Here is a 21777-nt window from a genome sequence, read left to right as displayed (position 1 = left end):
AATTCTTAGTCACAAACTAAGATCATACTGGATTGAGAAAATATGTGCAGCAGATAGTTTAACTCAAACAGAACAGAATGTTGGAGTTTCCAGAATTTCATATCACAATTCCTAGGTGACGTCTTTCTTAACACCTTCAGAAAACCTCTCTGAAGATTTTCAGAGTTTTCAGTTTGAAAACTCTTACGTTGCCTTGTTGGGTGACAACAATATCCCATCACCCTTTAATGGCTGTGGGGTAACAAGAATCCACTACTGACAATAACATAGCGTGTGTACCAACTCACCAGTCAAAATAAAACGCTTCACAATGCACCAGTTTGTAAATCATTCTTCACAAGGACCAGACTGGGCTTATTAACTTAAGCAATTTAGTTTCAAATATAAACAGCAACAAAAAAAAGACACATCAGAACAAGCATCATTTTTTCTACAAGTTTTAATATACAAATGAAACCAAATGTATTTTGGAATCAGTTTCTGTACATTCATCTGACAAAATAAAAAATTTAAAAAAAATCCCAAAGAGAACACCATAAAGGTGTTACACAAGAAAACGACAACTGAACAATCTGGCAAAAAGGGAAAACTGAGAACATTAATAAAGGACTGAATGGGTCTTCAGCAGGTCATCGAACGTTACACATGCCAGCGTGTGTGCCCTTAAACTTTTTTTTGCGAGGTGTATTCATGTTAAATTCATAAAGTTATCTATTAACCAGGACTTGAAACTCATTTTGCAGGACAAACCCAGGCAGGATAACAGCACAGGCCAGTGAAGCAATTTGATATGAAAGCAACGGCAATTTTGCACTTAATTCCTTTCCTACTGTGTTTCAAACAAGAACATCTGTTTATTTTTCACAAAGAAAAGAAGAAAAAAATTGGCCGATATATCAGATTAGCAGACTTTTTTCAAATGAAGTATTGGTCGGGCTCTACAGAGAGTCACAGACACACACTGTTATACACACTTTAACTTAATTAGAGAAGTGGGTGACTGCCGGGTCTGTCTGTAGCTGGGAGGGAGAGGCACAGTCCTGTGGTTTCAAATCATATATTTTTCTAATGAAATTCAGTAAGAAAACTCCTGTCTATTAAATACCACACCGACGCTTCTTACATTTTGTCTAAAGTAAATCTCATCTAATAAAACTTTGATACAAAAGAAGGCAACATCAGGGACAACCTGGATAAGAAAAAACACACAACAGATCTGAGCTGAACTGAACTGTCAGTCGGATAATACACGAAATGTCTACCAGATGCCAGCAAGCTGAATTCAAACTACAAAAGCTTAAAAGAAACCAAAGATCAAAGCAAGGGGGATCCTAATAGAACTTTAAAAAAAATTTTTTTTAAATATATCACTTTGCAAACTAAGTTTTACCACTGTTATGCTTTCACACATTATCTGCTTGGGCATACTACATAGAAAATTGAATTTTAATATTTCTTTATAAAATAGTTATCAGTATAAAAACAAACAGTAAAAAGTCTGGATTGATTTGTGTGTCTAGATATGCTTTTATTTTTTTTCTGCCCTTTATTTTTAATTAGCCAATTCTTTTATATTCACTAATAGGACCCCCAGGTAGTCAAAGGTTTACATTTTCAAGTTAATGCATAAAATAAAAGAATCTGCTTTAAAAGAAATATTTTCAGTTCACGCTGAAATGACCGTTGCTCAGTATGAGCAGTGATTTTTAATGGCTACAGGAATGTGATGTGCTCAACCGCTCAGCTGCTTTCCTAGTCTATTATCCAGGTTCTGATGTCGGTAAAGGTTAAGTACAAGATCTCGGATTTCATCTCGCTTCCTTCGCACCTGCTGCCGTGAAAACCATTGTTCTAGGTGTAGTGGGAGGTCAAAGTGCACCACGGGGTCCTGAAAGCAGAAGCAGAATTATTTATGCTGTCCTTGAACGCATTATTAGCTAAACTAAATGTGACGTTAAAAAAGTGCTTTACCTTCAAAAAGCACTCAACGTATTGTAGCAGGTAGAGGCCACAGTCGCTGCTGTTATCCTGAAGGGGGACGTGGCAGTGTGAGCTTTTCATCTGATCAGGACCAAAGTCCCTCGGTGACCCACGACGCACCTCCCATTCTGACTGCAAGTATCTGGCAGACAAATGTGTCATTAAAAAAAAAATAAAAATACAATAACATTTCACACAGACCCATACCCATGCATACCCAGCTTCAGAATTGTGGGTTTAAGGTGTCATACTTACTCCCGCAACAGTTTGAAGACTCGTTCATGAAGAGAAAGTTTAAGGGAATCCATGATAAGAATACACGGCCTACAGAGAGGACAGACAGCTGCAAGTCAGTGTTTACTTTTATATCAAGCTTTCATTTGTAAAGTCTTTTTGTTCAGATGTGTTTAAATACCCAGAGACCAGGGGGGAAACCACATAAACTTCCAAAACACACAAAGACCATTGCCTCTTTTCCGCAAGTGCCTACTTGGCTCAGCTCAGCTGTTAGGGGTTTTACATTAAGTTGTAGTGCCTTTTTAACCACTGTTGTAAATACATAAATTCCTGCACCATCTCATAGTATAAGAGCCATATCCCTATTATTTAACTGTGTTGTTTATTATTCTGGATTGAACACTGTACTATTTTTACTCTTTATCATGCTGCTGTAGCACAAAAATTTCCCTTGTGGGATCAAAAAGTATCCAACCATCTACCTGGTAGCAGGTATTTATTAGTACCTGCTCAGCCGGGGCTCCAAACAAGCCGAGTCGCTCCAAAGATGTGACATCATACTGCATGCCACCGATTGGTCGGTCAAAGGCATCACTCGATGACTCATGAGACCAACTCCTTCACAAAAATCTAAACCACCATTTTTGAAGCCCAGCAACAAGGGAAACCAACACATTGAGCGGCATGTTGAACTGAACTCAACGGGTTAAATCAGCCAGTGGTGGCTGACCAGTAACTGTCGACGATGCTTATGACTTCATTAGACGTATGTTGGAAGCAGCTTTCTGCTTAAACATATGCGCCTAATACATTTTGGATAGAAGTCATGTCAAGCTACACAAAGCAGATGAGCCTGGCAGGAAGTCACACACAGCCACAATTTAGAGCATTGGGCTGCTTTTCCTAATAAAACACCCCATCTAGACCCACCCTACTAAACCATTATCAGTGCATGAACATAAATGGTGTTAAGAGGTCAGAAAACAGATGATCAGAGGACAAAAGGAGTTTCTTTTTAGAATATGGACTAAAAAGGTGTAAAAACTCACCTTTTGCAAACTGTCTTCTTTTGCCACGTCAGCTCTGTACAACTCTACAAAGACAAAAATAGACTGAGCTGGTTTGCAGGAACAAACAGACACTTTTAAATATTCTTATATGTAACTGAATTATATCTTACTACTGGATTAGGTGGTGAATCTTTGGTGAATTCTTCCTGGGTATTTTCTAAAAGACACGAAACGACACACAATGATTACCTTCACCTTTCTGTCGTCACTGGTATAAACACCACATATAAACACCAAAGACAAAGAAGGCATGAGTCAAAAATACCTGTGTCTGTGTCTATATTGTCACTGCGCATATGTGATTTCTCCACATCATCATTAAAGCTTTTACTTCCTTGCGCATCATCTTGACTCTCAGACTCCTCCGTCACGTCGCTGCTCTTTCCTGTCCAGCCCTCGATTTTAGGCTCACCCAGTCCGGGAAAGCAAATGACAACTAAATACCAGTGAGCTCTAAATGGAGAGAGTCATGTGATGTGTTTAACAGATTTACTGAAAATTAAAAAGAGAAGAAAACTGTGCAAATAACACCTCCTGTGCTGAACTTACTCCTGATTGACAGGTACAAACAAGAAGTCCTTTTTGAAGATGTCGACGTGTCGTGTCCATGTCTTCACGCGTTGGTGCCGCCTCTGTCTCTGACAGCTGAATACAAACAAAAATAAAAACAATAAAAACATTTTTGGAGTCGTGCCTGTAACATGAATCTTGATTACAGGACATATCAGGTCTAAATACATTAAACATGCAATCTATTAAGCATTGCATTTTGGTCTTTGAAGCTTAGATGGTGTAGATGTGGACATCTACACTAATGACCAATGCATCCAACTCAAAAGGTACTGCAGGTTATAATACTGTTTAAGGAGGATGTAGTGTATCTTAAACGGCTGGCAGTTATTGTGCTATCTTGTTAAATCCAGTAAAGCGTAAGAAGGTAAGAACACTTTAAGTGAAGACATTTCACACAATCAGTACACCCCAAAGCAGACTGCAAACTCTATCAGGGTTACTTACGAGTCGCTGTTGCCACCTTCACTGGCATTGTCCCGCCGCGTCAGCTGCTTGTAGAAGAAGCTGCTGAAAATGTGGGAGCGCTCGACCACTGAAGCAGATGCGTTCTGGAGGAGGTATCTGGTTTTAAAAACACAAAAATCAAAAACGATCAATTTAGAAGCATCTCTATCCCAAGACTCAGAATCAATTAATGCCTTTTGTTTAATAAATAAAAAAAATAAAAGTTCATACTTGAGGTAAAAATCAATGATAACATCGTTAAGGTATTTCCCACTGTCAAGGCACTGCAGGTCCTCCATCGTAACAGTGATTCCTCCTTTCATTGGCGGAGGAGGAAACTGGATCAACCTAAGTAAGGAAGCAGGAGATAAGAATGAGCCGTTATTTAGATCATCAGAACTTTTAGGTTATACATATTATTCAAAGTGTTTTTATGAGGATGCACTGATCTCATAAGTCAGATTAGTATTACGATAAATGGGGACCTCATAGTAGTATTAACACCCCAAATAATTTGCAGTTTGTTTATTCATTCACTTTTGTGATTGATTAGTGATTAATCTAAGAATTAAGTTAGTCCAGTCAAAATATTCCCTGCTCTCCTCTTGTCGTTCATAAATATAATCCCAATAAGTTCCTCGCAGTGTGTTACAGCTTGAACATTTTAATCATTTTGCCTCTGGACATCACCACAGTGGATCCGAAATTAAGCAATCACAATGTGATCAAAGTGGAGGCTTAAAATTTATTCGAGGAGCTCAATAAAATATTATTTTAGCAATTTAGGATATTACAACATAGCACAATTTTAAAAGGCTCAGAATTAACTAAGAATTATACTTTGCAGTCAATTGGCATCCCCAGAGGTTCCTCCTTTGAGAAGCTCTGACAGCATTTACTGCAGCTGTGTTCAGCTGTTTGTTTGTGGAGCTCTCTGCTTTCACCTAGGGCTGGGCGATATATCGAGTTTTTAAAAAATATCGATATATTTTCATACGAGATATAAGATGTGACAATATCGTTTATATCGATATAGTCTATGTTACGTTATAATTATACTTGTGGAGCCGCAGGTTTGCCTCTCTTTCGTCCACTTTTGTCTCTACGCAACGTTACTCGGCCTCGCCTCTCCTGCACTGAACACAACTCCCCCATAGCTTCACCTGCAGGCAATGACAAGATGAAAGCGGAAAATCTCCGTTAGCGAGTTACCGTGCGTGGGGCTGGATGGCGTCAACGTGTTAGCGAGCTAACCGCGCTAACGACATGCAGCCCGGAGGGGCTGCACGGCCTAAAATCCTTTCCTTTTCTCAAAAATCGACAGTGCGCCTTATGTATGAATTCTGGTTGTGCTTACTGACCGCGAACCGATTTTATGTGGTACACAGCGCTCAGCAATCTGTCAAAAAATGTTTTAATATGACTTTGCTAAGCTACGGAGCTGCACTGCTTGATGGATTGTCGGAGAATTACGGCTACAGAGGAGGAGCCTCGCGGAGTGATACGTACTGTGTGTGTATAAGGACCACAAATGGCACCTGTTCAGAGACGTGGTGCAGCTGTGAAATCTGTCTCTTTGTTATTATGCTCAGCGTCTATTAGTTTACATTTTGACTGCACAATTGTGAGCTTTTTGTTATGCACAAAAACAACATTGTTTTCTTTTATTTATGGACCATGATTATTTAATATATGCTGATAATTTATTTTTGAGTAATATCTACGCTGTATGTAAATAAAAGTGCCCGTGTGACATCTGGGACACAGTGTGACTAAGAACTCTCTTTTTGTTCTTAACTTATGGCTTAAAAAAAAAAAACATCGAGATATATATCTTATATCGCCATCCAGCTAAAAAATATCGAGATATGAATTTTGGGTCATATCGCCCAGCCCTACTTTCACCAAGTGGAAAATAAGCTTGGGCTGAGATCAGTAGACTGACTTGGCCACTTGAGAACTTTCTGTTCCTTGTTTTCAGGTAGTTTTAGCTTTGTGTTTGGGGTCATTATCCTTTTTAATAAAGGTCATCCAGGTTCCCGGATTTTGACTGCATCCAAGTAGTAAAGCATTTTGCAAAGAATTCATGCTGCTACTTCTATCAGCAGTCACATCATCAATCAGCAACAATGACCCAGTTCCACTCGCAGCCATACATTTCCATGCCATCAGATTGTCTCTACTGTGTTTGACAGATGATGTGGTATGCTTCAGATCACGAGCCCTTCCTTTTGTTCTTCATACTCTTCTCTTCCCATCACTCTGGTTCACGCTCATCTGGACTTAATCTTTCTGCAGAATCCTACTCCACAGCTGGACCAGATGTTTTTTAGATGTTTCTTAGCAAAGTCTAACCAGTTTGTTCTGTTCTTGACCAATACTAGCTGTTTGAATCTTGCTGTAGCCCCTCTGTATTTACTGTCACAAAGGCATCTTTTGATTATAGCCCTTGATGGTGATACAGCTACTTCTTTATAAATATTCCCGAATTTGCTAGATGTGTTGTGAAAGGGTTTTCCTCACCTATGAGAGCTTTACGATCATCCACTTAACCTGTTTTTCATGGTCAACCATGAGTTTTTGGTTTTCCTCAAAAAATAACAAGTAGCAGGCCACAACTATCCACAAAACTGCTCCAACCTCCCTGAATTAACACCTACATCAGCCCATTGAAGACTTCATTCATAGTACACCAAAGTAATGAACAGATAAACAGTTAAATAACACAAAAGTTCCTGGTTTTCCACTATTTATACTGGGTCCACAGTTTAAAAATATAAAAAAAAAACATTTCTATGAATTAATCAACTCAAATTATAAAATCTATTATAATAATAGGACAGTCTGTATAAGGAACTACCCAAACTTTTCCTGTAACTTTTTAACATTTAGTCTCACTTGTCCGGGCAACTTAAAATCAAAGTACCTGACATACACCTTTAATCACAGCTTAATTGCTGTAGTTCAAATCCTCTGTGTTGGTGTAAAGAAGCAGAAATTATAAAATTTGTGCCACTGTCCAAATACTTAAGGACCTGTCTGTACAAATATTTTAAATATACTGGTGGTCTGTATGAACAGATCTCAAACCTCCACTGATGAATCTCATAAGCATCTTAGCTTAGGCTACTTGCCTGTGAGCCAGACCCTGATGTTTATATTTAGTCCAGCTGGAGCCTGGTTTACACAGTGACACAGAGTAGGATCCTCTGGTTCTACGATGGCACATTGTATACACAGGAGTCGGTTCCTCTTTCTCCTTCTGTGGAGGGAAATGCACATCACAGACCAGTGGCTGTCAGGTGATTGTGAAGTGGGCACAAGCTAAATGTGCAGGCTTGCAAGCTGAGTACCAGTAAAGAAAAAACGGTTTGGGGGGGGGGGGGGGGGGGGGGGGGGTGGTATACTCTTACTGAACCACCCAGTAGACACTTACATCAGAGGGACATTCAACCCTTTGTTCTTCCTGATCAGGCTTTGGTTTGAGCAAAGGTGCTTCTGTGTCTGGCTCTGGTGCAATCTCTGTCTCTAAAACTGAGTCTGTCTTTTGTGCTGTGGGCTTTTTGTCTTCTTCAGGTTCTGTGTCCGTGTTTGTCACACCCAGCATGGAGAGTAGGAAAGAGTCTAGTCCAGTTCTTCTAATCAGCTCTATGCTATCATCCAGAGAAAGAACAGGAGACAGAACGTCTCCCAACTCACTAAATCTGTCTGTACTGTGCCTTAAATTGGTTTGTTCATTTGCCAGAGTCTTGAGACAGACAATGTCCAGGAGAGAGCGCAAAAAAGCTCCCTCCATTCCCTCCAGAGGTTCTCTCAGAGTCAGCAGGATGAAAGGGCTGGCTTTCCCTATTAAAACAGAGCGCAATATGAAATAATGCTGAATGCTGGCACTATATAACAGAAACCTTCAGCATTTTTAAGTTTAAATGACCAAAACCCTGAACTTGTCATCCAGCAGTCTCACCAGTGTTCACAGCTCCATCTTTTTTGGCCGACAGCAGGCGGAGGTCCTGCTGTACCGAAGCGGCAGCAGTTTCTGACACACAAAATAGCAGCACAGCAGCAGGTGTGGGCTCCTCATCACCCTTAAAGTGCAGCTGTCGTTCTTCCAGTTCCTGTCGCTCCCAAACACTGTACCTCCTCAGCTCCAAACGCTCAAAGGTCAACTTCACCTCCAGCTCCTCACTGGTGTCTGAACACAAGATACGGTCGTAAGGACAATACATTTTTACAAACAGCTTTACACTTTATTCTTGTTTCTGGTATTTTACAATGTTTGTCTTGTTAAATTGACAAACAGCTTGTATATTTTGTGCAAGTATTTTTAAAGTATAAGGTAACAATTTTGTTCTTGCCTTTTATAAATCTTTTTCTAGCTAAGTAATACTTTTGTTTTTAATGCTTTGGAAAATAATGTTCAACCACTCTTCTTTAATAGAAACAAGGGTTACGCACACAAAGGCAGGCTAAAATGTCATTAAATGAACCCATAAATTGACTGAGTTTTACAGATTCAGAGGTGAAAGTCTACTGGGATCTTGAGGGTTTGACGCATTAGCACAAAGAAGCTAAGCGAAATAAGTGAAAAGCTAGGAGAGGATACTGTGCCAAAACAAAATGAGGTGACTTGTTTTTGTGTCAAAGCTTATACAACCCTGCCCAAAGGCACAAAAAATGATCAGAAAAGCTGATGGAGAGAGGTTCTCTTTAAAAGTTATTAGGAAAAGGAATTACTTAAGATCAAAACATATTTATAAATATTACCTTTGAGTGGGATGATGATTTCTTCCTCCTCTATCTGTGAACAGAGAGAAAGATGCATTAGATTTTCAAATTCTGTGCATGCTTACGGCAAAAAGCCCATCTTTGCATTTTATTAGGGTTACCGCGATGGGTCCATTTGCTTTTCCATGATAAACTCCACAGTGCAGACCACAGAAGGGCAACTCCATGCAGGAATAGTCTATATTGAAACTGGGAGCTGAAGTCACTGGAAGAGTAGTGTTGTGCACAACAAACACCTGCAAAACACAAACAGACACACACATGCAAAGTTTACAGGAAATAGAGCAGGCTGCGAAGCCGCACAACGATGCAAACAGATTAATACACGGTAATGTCAGGATAATAACAGACTACAAAGATAACTAGTGGCATGATTAAAGGGCAGCATGCAGAGGCTATATAAAATTGTTGCTTTGGCACCATCTGGTGGTGGTTAAAAGAATGACATGGCAGTTTGCAGGTATTCCGCTGTCTATTGAAAAATAGCATATCGAGATATTTGTCTTGATATGTTGCTCAAATGAGAAAGAAAGAGAAGACGCAGGAGGTCACCTGGTGGTCTATTCTGCAGGAGTTTGTTCAACCTTTTTGTGGCACTAAATGAAACTGATCTGTGATACTGTGCTACAGCTAAAGAACACACACACACACAAATATTCTTACTCACTGCATGCACTGCAAAGCTATTTAAAGCTGAATTCAGTGACTCTTCCTGCCAAAATTTGATGCATGTGTTAAATGCATTGACTATAAACCACTGTTAATGTACCAGGTTTGAAACTCGATGTTCTCCTTATAATGCCACGATCTTACAATGGTGGCAGTTTTTGAAAGCAGCTGTAGAGTGATCTTAGTTCACGTGACTGTGAAATCGATAACATAATGGTTTAGAAAAGAACAAGTTCTTCCTTTTATTATATCCAGACATCCACGTGCATGGCTCCTCTCTCCCTTCATGTCATTGGGTCAGATACAAGACTAAGTGGCTGCCGCACAGGCAAAGTATTGTCTTTTAATTAGCAGTTGGTGACTTGGACACCCTGGGGTGAAGTAAAACCTTAGGCCCCCGGATCATGTCTGTAAAACACCCTTTGTGATGTCATGTTAATCTGGGCATTAGCTCAGCTCAGTTTAGAGGCATGTGCGAGGCTGTTGTCTGCACAATATAAAAAAGGAAAAGAACATATATAAGGGGATTATAAAAACTGAGATCACATATGAAATGTGTTTGTGCTGGACTGAACACACTCTACCAACCTGCATGTCAGCAGTGTGTTGCTGTTTGGCCTCAGCTTCCTGTGACGACTGACCCTTTATTACTGCGTCTTCCACAGCGACCAGTGTGCGGACTTGGCTGCAGCCCCGAGAAACGTCTCCACCCTCCTCATCGTCACTGGACAGCACAACTGAAACAACCATTAAGACAACATGAGGCCAGAGTGAACCTTTTCTTTGGAATTCTCTAAAAGTACAAAACGCTTGAGGACACATAAGCCCCTATCTGATACTGTATAATGGAAATGTAATGGGCTTTAAAGCCACAGTGAGGACAGTAGTAATCCAGGAAAAGGCACGTGGGTAAGCTAAACAGTGAAAACATTGTAGCTGCTAATTGTATTTTCACGTGCTCCCGGATGGCCCCTTTTCCTGCGTCAGTCTTCAGTGTGTTCATGTGCCTCATAAACATAGAAAGAACATGGATGCTACAGAGAAGTTGTATTTTAGTGTTTAAGGCATTAAAATAACAGCTTGTTAACTTGATAAATAAGTAAGTCCTCAGGGTAGCTGACATCTTTGACATTTTTAGTAACTTTTCAAACTAATTTTGGTGAATGTATGCAAAAAGCAACTAATGGTTACAACCTAATAACATCCTGCTTCACACTCAAAAGAATCAGCTGAATTGGTTCAGGCATCAGACTCCTAGGATGCCTCCTAGTAGGGATGGACCCCAAAACCTGGTTTTGAATGAACCCTGGGAAAAAAATTATTTAAAAAACTGGAGAATCAATAAGCACCAAAATTATCAGTACTGCTTTCAGCCGTGGAGAAATAAAAAAGAAAGAAATTACATGTATTTATTGCTACATAAACAAAGTTATCATTTACATTTTATCTGACCACCATTACTGATTAAGAGATTAGTTTAAGATGCATTTAACTAGTCCAACAGATAGCGCCCTCTGTGTCACACATACGCACACACAAATCCTGGTCTTTGTGAAGAGGGCTGAGAGAATTAAACGCTCAAAAGTATAGCTGTACTTTGTTAGAGTGAAACGGTTCGTCACCACAAATGCAGGTCTTTTAATCTGTTAAAACAATCAGCAAAAGCCTATTTCTCCATCACATGCTGTAAATAGGCAGTAGCTTTCTCTCTCATAATCGGGAATATTGGTTGTGCAACTTTTCTGACTAAGAGCCGCTTATAACATGTATGACTTAGTAACACACTTTATTTTGATGGCCGCTATTTCAAGGTGAGTCAATTTCAAAGTCACTGAGCAGATGCAGCACAATTAATTACTGAAGTTTTGTTTAAATGAGGCCCTCTCACACACACACAAACGCACACAAACGCGCACACACACACACACACACACACACACACACACACACACACACACACACACACACACACACAGACTGGTATTCATTTGCCAGGTTCTGGCCTGCTCAGACACACTCAGCAGTGGACTGAAGCCACACGTTTGTTGGGTGTACTCACTGGGCTCAGAGGGACTGATCTGATTCCCGTTGTCCTGTGTGGATGATAGGCTTTGTCTTGGGCTGCCAGTAAAATCTTCGCGTTCCAGATCAGGGTTGATGACTGGGACAAGAACTTCTGTTCCATTGTCTTCACCCACCGTGAACTGCACTATGCAATGCTCCAAGCTCTCCAAATCACCATCCTCTCTACTGTCCTCGTGACAAATGGGTGCAGAGAATGCTCCTCCATCTCTTCCATCTTCTTCTGTGAGCTGAAGAACGCTCTCGCGGTTGCGTTTGGGGCTCTCCGTTCCATTGCATTGGGACGCCGAATCCCTTCTTTTCCTCTTCTATCACACAACATAAAGTATAATGTATCACTTCTGCTGTTTACTGAGCACACAGCATAAACTGAAAGATCACAGAGCCATTTTTAGAATACAGTAAAACAAAATAAATGTTTAATCTCACTTTTTAGACACGGAATAACAACTGCTGAGTAGGGGTGCAACGATACACAAAATTCACGGTTCGGTTCGATACTTTGGTGTCACGGTTCGATATTTTTTCGATACAAAAAAATGTTCATGCCTTTTTAATTTGTCATTTATTAAAATTATAAATATATATTTTAACTCAAAAGTACAGTTTTTAAATTTAACCCTAACCCTTGTGCGTGTTTTTTATTTTGACAGCGAATGCGCACCTGCGGACCACTTATGTGCAGCCCTGGTTATTTAGCTCGTCATATTGCAGCCACAGAAATTCTTTTGTCCATGAAACCATAAAGCTGCACTTTCTTTTTGCCTTATAGTCTGATTTGTCATAACTTCTCCGTTTTGTGGTAAGCTTTTCTTTGGCTGTCACTTCTTCACCCTGACCTGTCTTATTTGGCTCAGCAGAACTAAAATATATATCTGTCTGTGAAGGTTCTCAGTCATCCAGGTCATCGTAGTCAAATATAAATCCTGCTGCTTTTACACACGCACTCACATAAGCTCAGCGATTCTCTGCACGATCAACCTCTCACATGTTTAAGCTGCGGGAGATTTCACTTGTCATGTTTGCATAGTAAGCTAACAATTAATAAGACGATGTCAGAGGAATTGGTGCACAAATTATCATCACTCACAGATCAGTGCTGTCGCTCTCTATACACAGTTCGCAGATTGCAAAGTGAAAGCAAAAAAACAAGCGCAAATTCAAACGCGACTTCAATATGTCACATATTGACAGTGGCTCACAGATGCCAATGACATAATTACCCAGCTACATTTCTGAAAGAATGCAAAAGCATTGACATATATTTTTCCTACAATAGCCCGACGGGCAGGGAAGAGATAGATTTTGGTAACCCGACTGAAAAAATCGCTAGCTCCAGGACGTCGGGCTAGCGATATTGCGAGCCCTGTATCTGATTGAGGAATCACTCATCTTTGGAAAAGAGAGTTTATTACAGAGAAATGTCTCTTTCCAAAATAAAAGCTATACTATCCGCTTCTTCTGGGCTATATTCTCAGCAGCATAAGGAGAATCATGTGCTAACAGCTGTCTAAATGACTCGGCTAAAGTTAGTAGCATGCTTGTTGTTTTTGTCTTTGCACTAGGATGATGTCGGCGTAAATGTGCAGTCATATTCGTTGTGTTCCCACTAGTGCTTTCAGGTTAATCTCGTTGAAATGACCTTAACGCCACAACACGGCAAATCTCCGTTAACGAGCTACCGCCGAGTGCCCCGTGCATGGGGCTAGACGGCCAACACGTTAACGAGCTAACTGCGCTAACACACTAGTTCCCACCCATGTAATTGAGCATTGCATGGCACATCCAACATACTGTTTTACTTTAGTCCATGACTCGCTTACCTTCAGGGTCATACGTCACATGAAAACCAAAATAATTCCAAACGCGAGATCTGAATGAGGGTGGGGGAGGTGCCCTGCGCTCTTCCTTCTGTCTATGCTGTCTGTGTTGAGGCAGGTTACTCGTTTCCCAGCTTTTGTTCTAATCTAGTTAACTGTAGCACTAAATTCACTAAAACGATACAGGGGTGGAATTCATGCAGTAACTCTTAGGCTCAGGTCACAACATGCTAACATGTACTGGGAAGTAAGATGTGCCCCGTCACTTTATCTCCTGAAAAAGTTCCTTATATCACTGAATCTCTTAAATTCAAAGAGGAAGTGAGCTTCTGTCTCAACCTAATCTGTCCAACAGTCACATTTTCTATTGGTTTGCCAACACCTTTTCTCTTGTCACCTGCCAGTTCTTGATCACTGAGCCTGCAGTTGGTTAGGACGCGTCTCTACTTTTTATCTCTAACTTTAGAGCCAGAATCTCCCCACACATGATCTCAATTGTTATGGCCAGGAAGTATGCCAATCAACTTTGGCTTTCAGTTTCTGTTTTTCCAGTGTTTCAGACTCTGACTGCTTGCGTGGAAAGGACTCAAAGCCTTATTCAAAGCACAAGGCTGACAAGAAAATTTGCTACCATGTTTGCATAGTCTGGTGCACACCTGCTGAGCTCTCCGGGGATTGGTTAAGTTTAATCAAGGTTGATTGTTCCTGGTTTCATTTTGAGTTTTAAAAGTGGTACTCACCAGACTAGGCTGTGCATCTTTTTCTGAATCAGTCCACCTGTCTTTGATGTCACAGGACACTATATCCTCAGCAGGCTCCCAGCTCAAAGACAACCCACAGTCTGCATGACAAACATATAAAGTTAAAATACACTCATACACCACTGACAACCTATGAATGGAATTCCCTGTCCTCAAAGCAGGTCAAAAACAGGAAAACGATTACTAAACTTTAAACACTGATAAGTAAACAGAGTAACATGTGATGTCCTTTGCTCTATATAACTTTTGTTTTTTTTTAAAGCTACTCTGGAAATAAGACCAGCGGTGGATGGAACGGTAATGTCTCGAGTACACGATTTATTCACAGTTAAATCCAACATTGTCTTTATGACAACAAAGTCAGTCACAAAAGAGCGCCAGCAGCATTAAACCAACAACTGCATCAACTCTTCATGTTTACCCACCTACAACTTCAGCAAATCTGTCATCTTCTGTGTTGTCCTTGCCTATTATCACCTCCTCGATATCTTTGCTTTCTTCTTTGTCCTCTTGGTTGTCAACATTTTGTGGTCTTCTTCTAAGGCTCAACCTGTGGAGAAAAAGACGGGAAAAGATGTTCTGATTATGCTGTACAGTTTATTCCTATTTTTAGCAAACTGTTAAAAATTGGGCGTTTCCATTCGGGTCTGGGTTGAAAAAAAAAAGTATGCTGGCTTTAGTGTAAAGTGTGTTGTATGTAAATATGTTTCCCCAATTAAAATGAGCTACTGCAGATTCTACAAGCCTCTAAAGATGTAAAATTAATGAAAGTGGCCAGAAAGACATACACTTTTTAACTTACTTTCCCCCCCCTTCGTCTTATTGGGTTGGTCGGTGTTTACCAGAACTTACTGCTCGTAAGGATATTTGAGAGAGACCGACTGCTTCATCTAACTAATAGTCCTTCACATTACTTCTTTTACAATGCTATCCCACCTTTGGGAGGTTGGAGTGACAGTCCTCTGGTTGCGCTTGGGTGTCACACTCTTGCTCCTGTTATTCCTGGCTTCCCTCTGACTGGATCTAGTGTCTCTGTAGGTCGGTGTTTCCTCTCTACACTGACCGCTCTCCCTCCGCCTGCTTGGCGTTTGTCCTCTGTTCTTCGCACTATGAGTCTTTTTTGTCCTTTCCATATACTCCATGCCGAATTTTGTCTTCAGGACATCTGTCAGGATCAGAAGAGGCTTCCTCCTGTGGGAGAAAGCAGAGAATCGTTGATTCACAACCTTCCTCGAACGACGTCTTCTCCGCATATTGTTCCCATCAAGCCCACTGAGGTATTCAGGCTTAAAACTCATCTATCTCTGCACGTGAGACTTTATGTGTGCCAGCTGATCAACAGGGTGCGGTCTAATGGTGTAGATAAGTCACATGTGCAGAAATGATAAGCTTGGCTTTGAGTCATGGTGTTTGCAATGTTTCCTTTATGGACCGCAACTCTGACCACTGTGCAAAATTTATAAAATATATACAGAAAAGGCAAATATGTCTGGGTGGCCCAAACAGGCATTTTAATGGACGTATACTAACTGTGCAGCACCTGTCTTAAAGAACAATGACCACCTCCATCTATTTAATTTATCAGCACTCTTTACCCTTCTTCTCCCATTTCTGTTGCTCCTGCAAGTGCTCTGCAGAGAAATGATATTACTCTAATTTTGAAGAAATACTGCAGTGACACTTTTTTATTTTTGTTGTCCTGGAGTAATGAAGGTTAGATTAAGAGAGACCTTGGAGAACTTCATTATTAATTGTGAGCGCCCCATTTTGTGAATGCTTAAGACTGCAAAGAAAAATTTTTTATTTTTTATTTTATTTATTTTTTTTACAGAGAACATAAGCGCAATACGCTTCAGTGTAGACAACAGCACATATTTATGAGTTTTAAATCATAAGCAGATATTTTAGTCCGCAGTTTAAAAAAGTCAAATCATCACACGACACTTCTTGCCTCCTTACCTGTCCATGTCCAGTGCGATCATAGCTGCATGGCTGTGATCAAACTTCGTGGATCCGTTTTTATGCGGTGACTTGCGATTTCTGAATTTGCAATCTGCAAACGCAGTCCAGGAAACCTTTCAAAGAGGAGGCAGACACTGTTAGTTATAAGAATAACCCAGAATAACCATGTTAGCATAAAGATAACGCTGTACCTGTCTTTCTAATTTTCCATACTCTGATGAAAGACATGTCATGGGAATTCTGAGTGGATTTTCCATCTAAAATTAATATGGTTATTAGTGACCATGCTTGTATAAAACACATTGCAATGCAATAAACAAAAGCACAAGATTTCTTTCACACAACTAAGGAAATATGCTAAGCTTGTTGCATGCAGTTGCAACTGTCAGACCAGCTGCTGTTAAAGCGGTGTGTATAAGCTAGCGTCTATAATTCCAGTTCAAATACAATGATGGGTAGCAGTCAAAGCTCCCTAACCCATGAATTGTTGGACGAGTCAGCTGACACCTATTTAAAAATGTTGACTCTCGGGCAAAAAGACCTGCATTGTCCACTTTCAGCTGTTTCTCAAGAAGCATCTGTTGCTTCTCGTTTTGTCATTGTAAACTAAATCTAGACTTCTGTTAGGAGAACTTAGCATTGTGGTATCTTAAGAGGTGTTATTTTTGCTAGTTTTCTGATATTTTACAAACACCAGCAATGAATAAGTTCACCGAAGACATAATCAGCAGCTTCAGTGGGAGTCAAAGTAACTCTTAGTTGCAATCCTTGTAACAGCTTTTAAGCGTTGATTATGCAAGGAAATCCACTAAGTACAGCTCCCTATCCTCAATCAGTCAGGTCTCCAGCCCTTACTAGGAAGAGAGTGGGCTCACTGATTATCAGACTGACAAGAGCAAACATGTGAGAAAGTAAAAGAATCCCAATTTGCAACGTGCTTGTGATCAGCAAAGGATATGAATGCAGCAATGAAGCCATCAGCACCACAGGATTGGGCCAAGAGGAAATACAATTAAAACGGCACACTCACACAAGCTCACAAGAATGAATGGATGAAATGGAAAGTGGGTATTTCATAAAACATAGGTGATATATATACCAGGTTATCCTTGCCCACTGTAAATGGAATAGTTAAGGCTCTCCTTTGCTCCATCATGGTCCACGGGTAAGGCACAGCAACAAGACTGCAAGAAGCAAACAAAAAGACAAATGTGAAAAAAGCCATATAGTGTGCCATCATTATTATTATTATTATCATCATCAAGAACAGTAGCATGTAAAATGGCCTGCATGTGAATGTGAAAATGGTATAAATCTAACAAACAACAAGTTTTGTTGGAAGAAAAACTCCAACTGGGTGGCTCAGTCAAATAACTTCCAAAAGATGGACATGCTAACAGATTCCTGCCAAATGTTAATAAAATTTAGACAAATGTGATAAAACAGAGAAAAATGTGCGTAATGGGAAGACTAATGACTTCCTAAAACAGGAAATACTTGCTGACATATAGTTTTATGACCTATAGTTAGCTGTGAGACAAATATTAACACAGGAATACAACATAACTGCTTCCTCTTGGGATATGTTTTCTGAACATTGAAACAAAACACATTTTCCAGTTTTTATGGAATATTTTATGAACAAAAATGACTGAGCCTGATTTAATGAAACGTGACATAACACTGTGTTTTTTTTATTTGCTCAGGCAAAAACATCAGTACTTCATGACTTGTTGTGGTCACGCATACATGGTTAAATAAACAGCAGTTAATCAGCTTGTGTTTAAAAAAAAGAAAAAAGAAAAGAAAAATGAGGGGGAACATGGCAAACCACACATTCAGCTAAACACTCAAACATTATTAAAACTGAATAATAACCCCAGAACCACAATAAGCTTTCTTTAAAAATAAATAAATAGAGTAATACATTCATTCCCCGGACACTTTATTAGATACACTTTGTTACTATCAGGTTGGACCCCCACGTCAGAACTGTATTAATTCTCCATGGCATAGATTCAACAAGTTGCTGGAAATATTCCTCAGAGATTTTGGTCCACATTGACATAAAAGCCTCACACAGTTGCTGCAAATTTAATAACTTCGCATCCACAACCCACAGGTGGTCTATCGACTGAGATCTGATAAACTCATTGTCAAGTTCAAGAAACCAGCTGGAGAAGATTTGACCTGTGTGCAGGGCTCTAGAGTGCGACCAAATTTCTCCATGGTGCGACTAATAAAAAATACTTGGTTGCACCGGTGCGACCAAGTATTTTCTCGGAAAAAAAAGTTTCAGCAACCCTGAAAGTCTCCGTGTGTTCAACAACAGACACACATTATGCCCATGTCGTGTTCTAAACCAATCAGAGATACTCAGAGGCGGGGACCTCTGTGATTGGCCGTGGTCCAGATATTCCTGCAGACCTACTTGTGTTTATGTTTGAAAGTGCGGGCAGATAGAGAAGGGTGAGTAGCCCAGGTCAGAAGTGTATGAAGTTGGTATTGAGAAAATATGAAAAGAAAAATTGATAACTTTTTCGTTAAGTTAAGGCCTGATCAGTCCAAAATTCTGAGCCAGCGCTCTGACACGGAGCCATCAACCTCTCCGTTTTTGTCAAACACTGGTCCGGAGACGGCATCAGAAAATGAGCCACATACGATCGACTCCCAGCCGGAGTCCACTGAAAGTAAAAGTGAGAAAATGTATAGATTTCGAATCGAGTGGCTTGACCAGTTTCCCTGGCTAAGATACAGCCAAGCTGACAATATGATGCACTGCATTTATTGTCGCGAGTGTGGAAAGACCATGGCCGGCAACACAGCATTTGTCACTGGTGCTAATACGTTTCGAATTGAAACGCTGAAAAAGCATACAGCATCGAGAAGACACATTATATGCCGCGATAAATGCTCTGCCAAAATGTCCCCGCTCCCCACTGCCTTTCAGCGGCAGGCAGGAGTAAACAGGTCATCGGAGGAGGCCGAGATGATCATTAAGTTTAACATCGCCTACAATATTGCAAAAGAAGAAGTTCCGTTTACTAAGTTCAAGTCAGAAATAACTCTTCACAGGAAAAATGGCTTGGACATAAACCCCACATACAGCAATGATGTTGCGTGCGCCCAATTTATAGGCGTAATCGCTGACACACTGAAAAAAAAGACGTCAGTGGAAATTGCGAACAGTACATACATGGCCTTCCTGATCGATGGAGACACAGACATCGATTCAAAAGAATGTGTCATTGTGTACGCTCGTATCTTGCAAAAAGGAAGACCAGCGAATATACTGATTGGACATATTGAGGTCCAGCATGCCCATGCCCAAGGTAAGCCATGTCATGTCACGTAGCCTATGTATATGATTAATAATATTACGTCGTGTTACTGAATTAACCATATCTAGCATGTTCTTATCATTGAAAATTAAACATAGCAATAATACATGAATATAGAAACTCAAACTGAAAAAGACTGCATTGTAAACTCTTGATCTGAGAGGTAAATGGTTTTTTTTTAATTTGTTTAGGAATTTATGCTGCCTCAAAGAAAGCATTTGCTGCTCTTGGGGACCAGTGCAGTAACTGGTTGGATAAAATCATTGCTATGGGGGCTGATGGAGCTGCTGTTAATTTGGGCAGCAAAGGGGGTGTCAAGTTAATCATTTTGAAAGGTTGTTAGTTAATCATTTACAAATAAAAAAAAAACGTGAACATGTAAAACTGCGGTGTTAAGTAATGCAGTTAAAAAATTTGGGTACGCCTAACTTTTGTGCTTGTACGCCTAAATTTTGTGCTGGTGCGCCTAAATTTTATTTTTAGGCGCACCAGTGCAACCATGGCAAAAAGTTAGTCTAGAGCCCTGCCTGTGTGACATAGTGCGCTTTCCTGCTAGAACCAAACCTGAGATGATGTTTACACTCTGGTCATAAAGGGATGGACGTGGCGAGCAATTCTCAGGTAGGCTGTGATGTTTAAACGGTGCTCAGTTGGTACTAAAGGACCTTAAGTGTGCAAGAAAATATCCCCACACTATTACACTTCCACCACATGCTTTCATGTTGTTTACCTTAAATTATAATGCTACTAACAAAATGTTGCAGCAGAAACCAGACCAGAATCGGACAATAGAGATTGGACGATTCTGGTGAGCCTGTGCACAATGTGGCCTCAGTTTCCTGTTCTTAACTGCCACTCCGCTGTAGTCTTCTGCTGCACCTTTGTTCCTTATTCTGATGCTCAGAGTTTGAACAGGTCCTCTTGGCCATATCTACATGCCTCAAATTGATGCCATGTAATTGGCTGTATTTGTTTTGAGTTGAACGGGTGTACCTAATAAAATGGTCAATGGGCATATGTCATTATGCATCTGACATAAATGTCTCTCAGAGTGTGTCAGACTGCAGAATATTGCAGATACATTGCCCACGTTGTTATCCTGGCCAGTGTATCACAAAAGTATGAGTATTTCCAGGGTATTTCCAGGGTTTGAAGTCAGTTAACTGACTTCAAACCCTGGAAAAAGTATTATTCAGTAAATAAACCCTCTCCAAAAGGAAACTACATCACATGTTGCTGTAAAAGGGGAAAAAGGCACTTGGCAGACCACACGAATTGCTGCCAAACATGATCAAAAGAAAATGTACTTCCTATATGTTTAAACTCACATGCATTTCCTATTTTGCATCAACCACCATCGACAGATCTTATGAAGTTAAATGAATTATAAATCAGTTTCTTTGTGGACTCTCATAAGCCAAAATGATGAAATGCAAACTCAGAAATATATATAAAACTCAGTGTTGTGACTGTAACAGTACCGACTTGCAGCTAACCATAAGCGACCGACACTGCCAGTTCAGCAAGCAACACTCCAGCTTTCTTTTGTAATTGAAGCTGATGTTTAGCGCACATGCTGCTCCCAATCCAAACAGCCAACCTTTATTATGGTTGTAACACGGCACATTGTAACCTCGGAGGTCACCGTGCAGACCTCGTGTTTATTTATGTTTATTTTCTCTGCCTGAACACACCAGAAAGATTCAATCTGATTAGCTCTCGGCTACAGCTAGCAGCGTTAAAGCTATGGCTTACCCATGATGCTAGAAACACGCAGGAAAGCTAAAGCTTACCCCAGGCCACAGCCGCTCGCAAGTGCAACGCACAGTATCAGGAAACTGGAAACCTACTTTCCCACGGACGTGTACACCTGCACCTTACAGTCACAGAAGGCACACATTTTCCACAGTCCGATAGTGTACCCAACGGGCGCTGCAATATTCCTTAGGAACATCCGGTGAAACCCGGAAGTGCATCCAGAGCAAAACAAGAGCGTGAAGAGCAGTTTGTTCCCAGGCGGTGTTGTAGCGCCGGTGTTCTGAGCGGGCTGAGA

The 21777-nt window shown here is 40.4% G+C and overlaps 1 protein-coding gene across 3 annotated transcripts; it reads right to left on the bottom strand.

Moving 5' to 3' along the window:
• Positions 1-1526: 1526 nt before the first annotated feature.
• LOC146556527 (sentrin-specific protease 7) lies at positions 1527-21777 on the bottom strand. 3 transcript variants are annotated; one of them, XM_085249483.1, is made up of 23 exons: positions 21575-21777; positions 17483-17567; positions 16575-16640; positions 16381-16496; positions 15358-15612; positions 14847-14971; positions 14401-14501; positions 11818-12148; positions 10347-10495; positions 9191-9325; positions 9069-9102; positions 8269-8496; positions 7741-8150; positions 7439-7566; positions 4536-4652; positions 4305-4421; positions 3837-3932; positions 3553-3740; positions 3398-3444; positions 3267-3310; positions 2236-2304; positions 1972-2122; positions 1527-1888 (listed from the first exon to the last, which is right to left on the bottom strand). In XM_085249483.1, the coding sequence occupies exons 1-23, from the start codon at positions 21676-21678 to the stop codon at positions 1733-1735; spliced, it is 3252 nt and encodes a 1083-aa protein (XP_085105609.1). In that variant the 5' UTR covers positions 21679-21777; the 3' UTR covers positions 1527-1732. The 3 variants fall into 3 exon arrangements, with proteins under 3 accessions (XP_085105609.1, XP_085105607.1, XP_085105608.1); XM_085249481.1 differs by having other exon boundaries at positions 21518-21653; XM_085249482.1 differs by lacking the exon at positions 16575-16640 and having other exon boundaries at positions 21518-21653.

Source organism: Mchenga conophoros, linkage group LG16 (assembly GCF_057382185.1).
Source record: "Mchenga conophoros isolate Kocher_MC1m ecotype Shallow Benthic linkage group LG16, M_conophoros_male_GT1.1, whole genome shotgun sequence".
Lineage (NCBI taxonomy): Eukaryota > Metazoa > Chordata > Actinopteri > Cichliformes > Cichlidae > Mchenga > Mchenga conophoros.
This window is presented reverse-complemented; position numbering and strand designations above follow the sequence as displayed.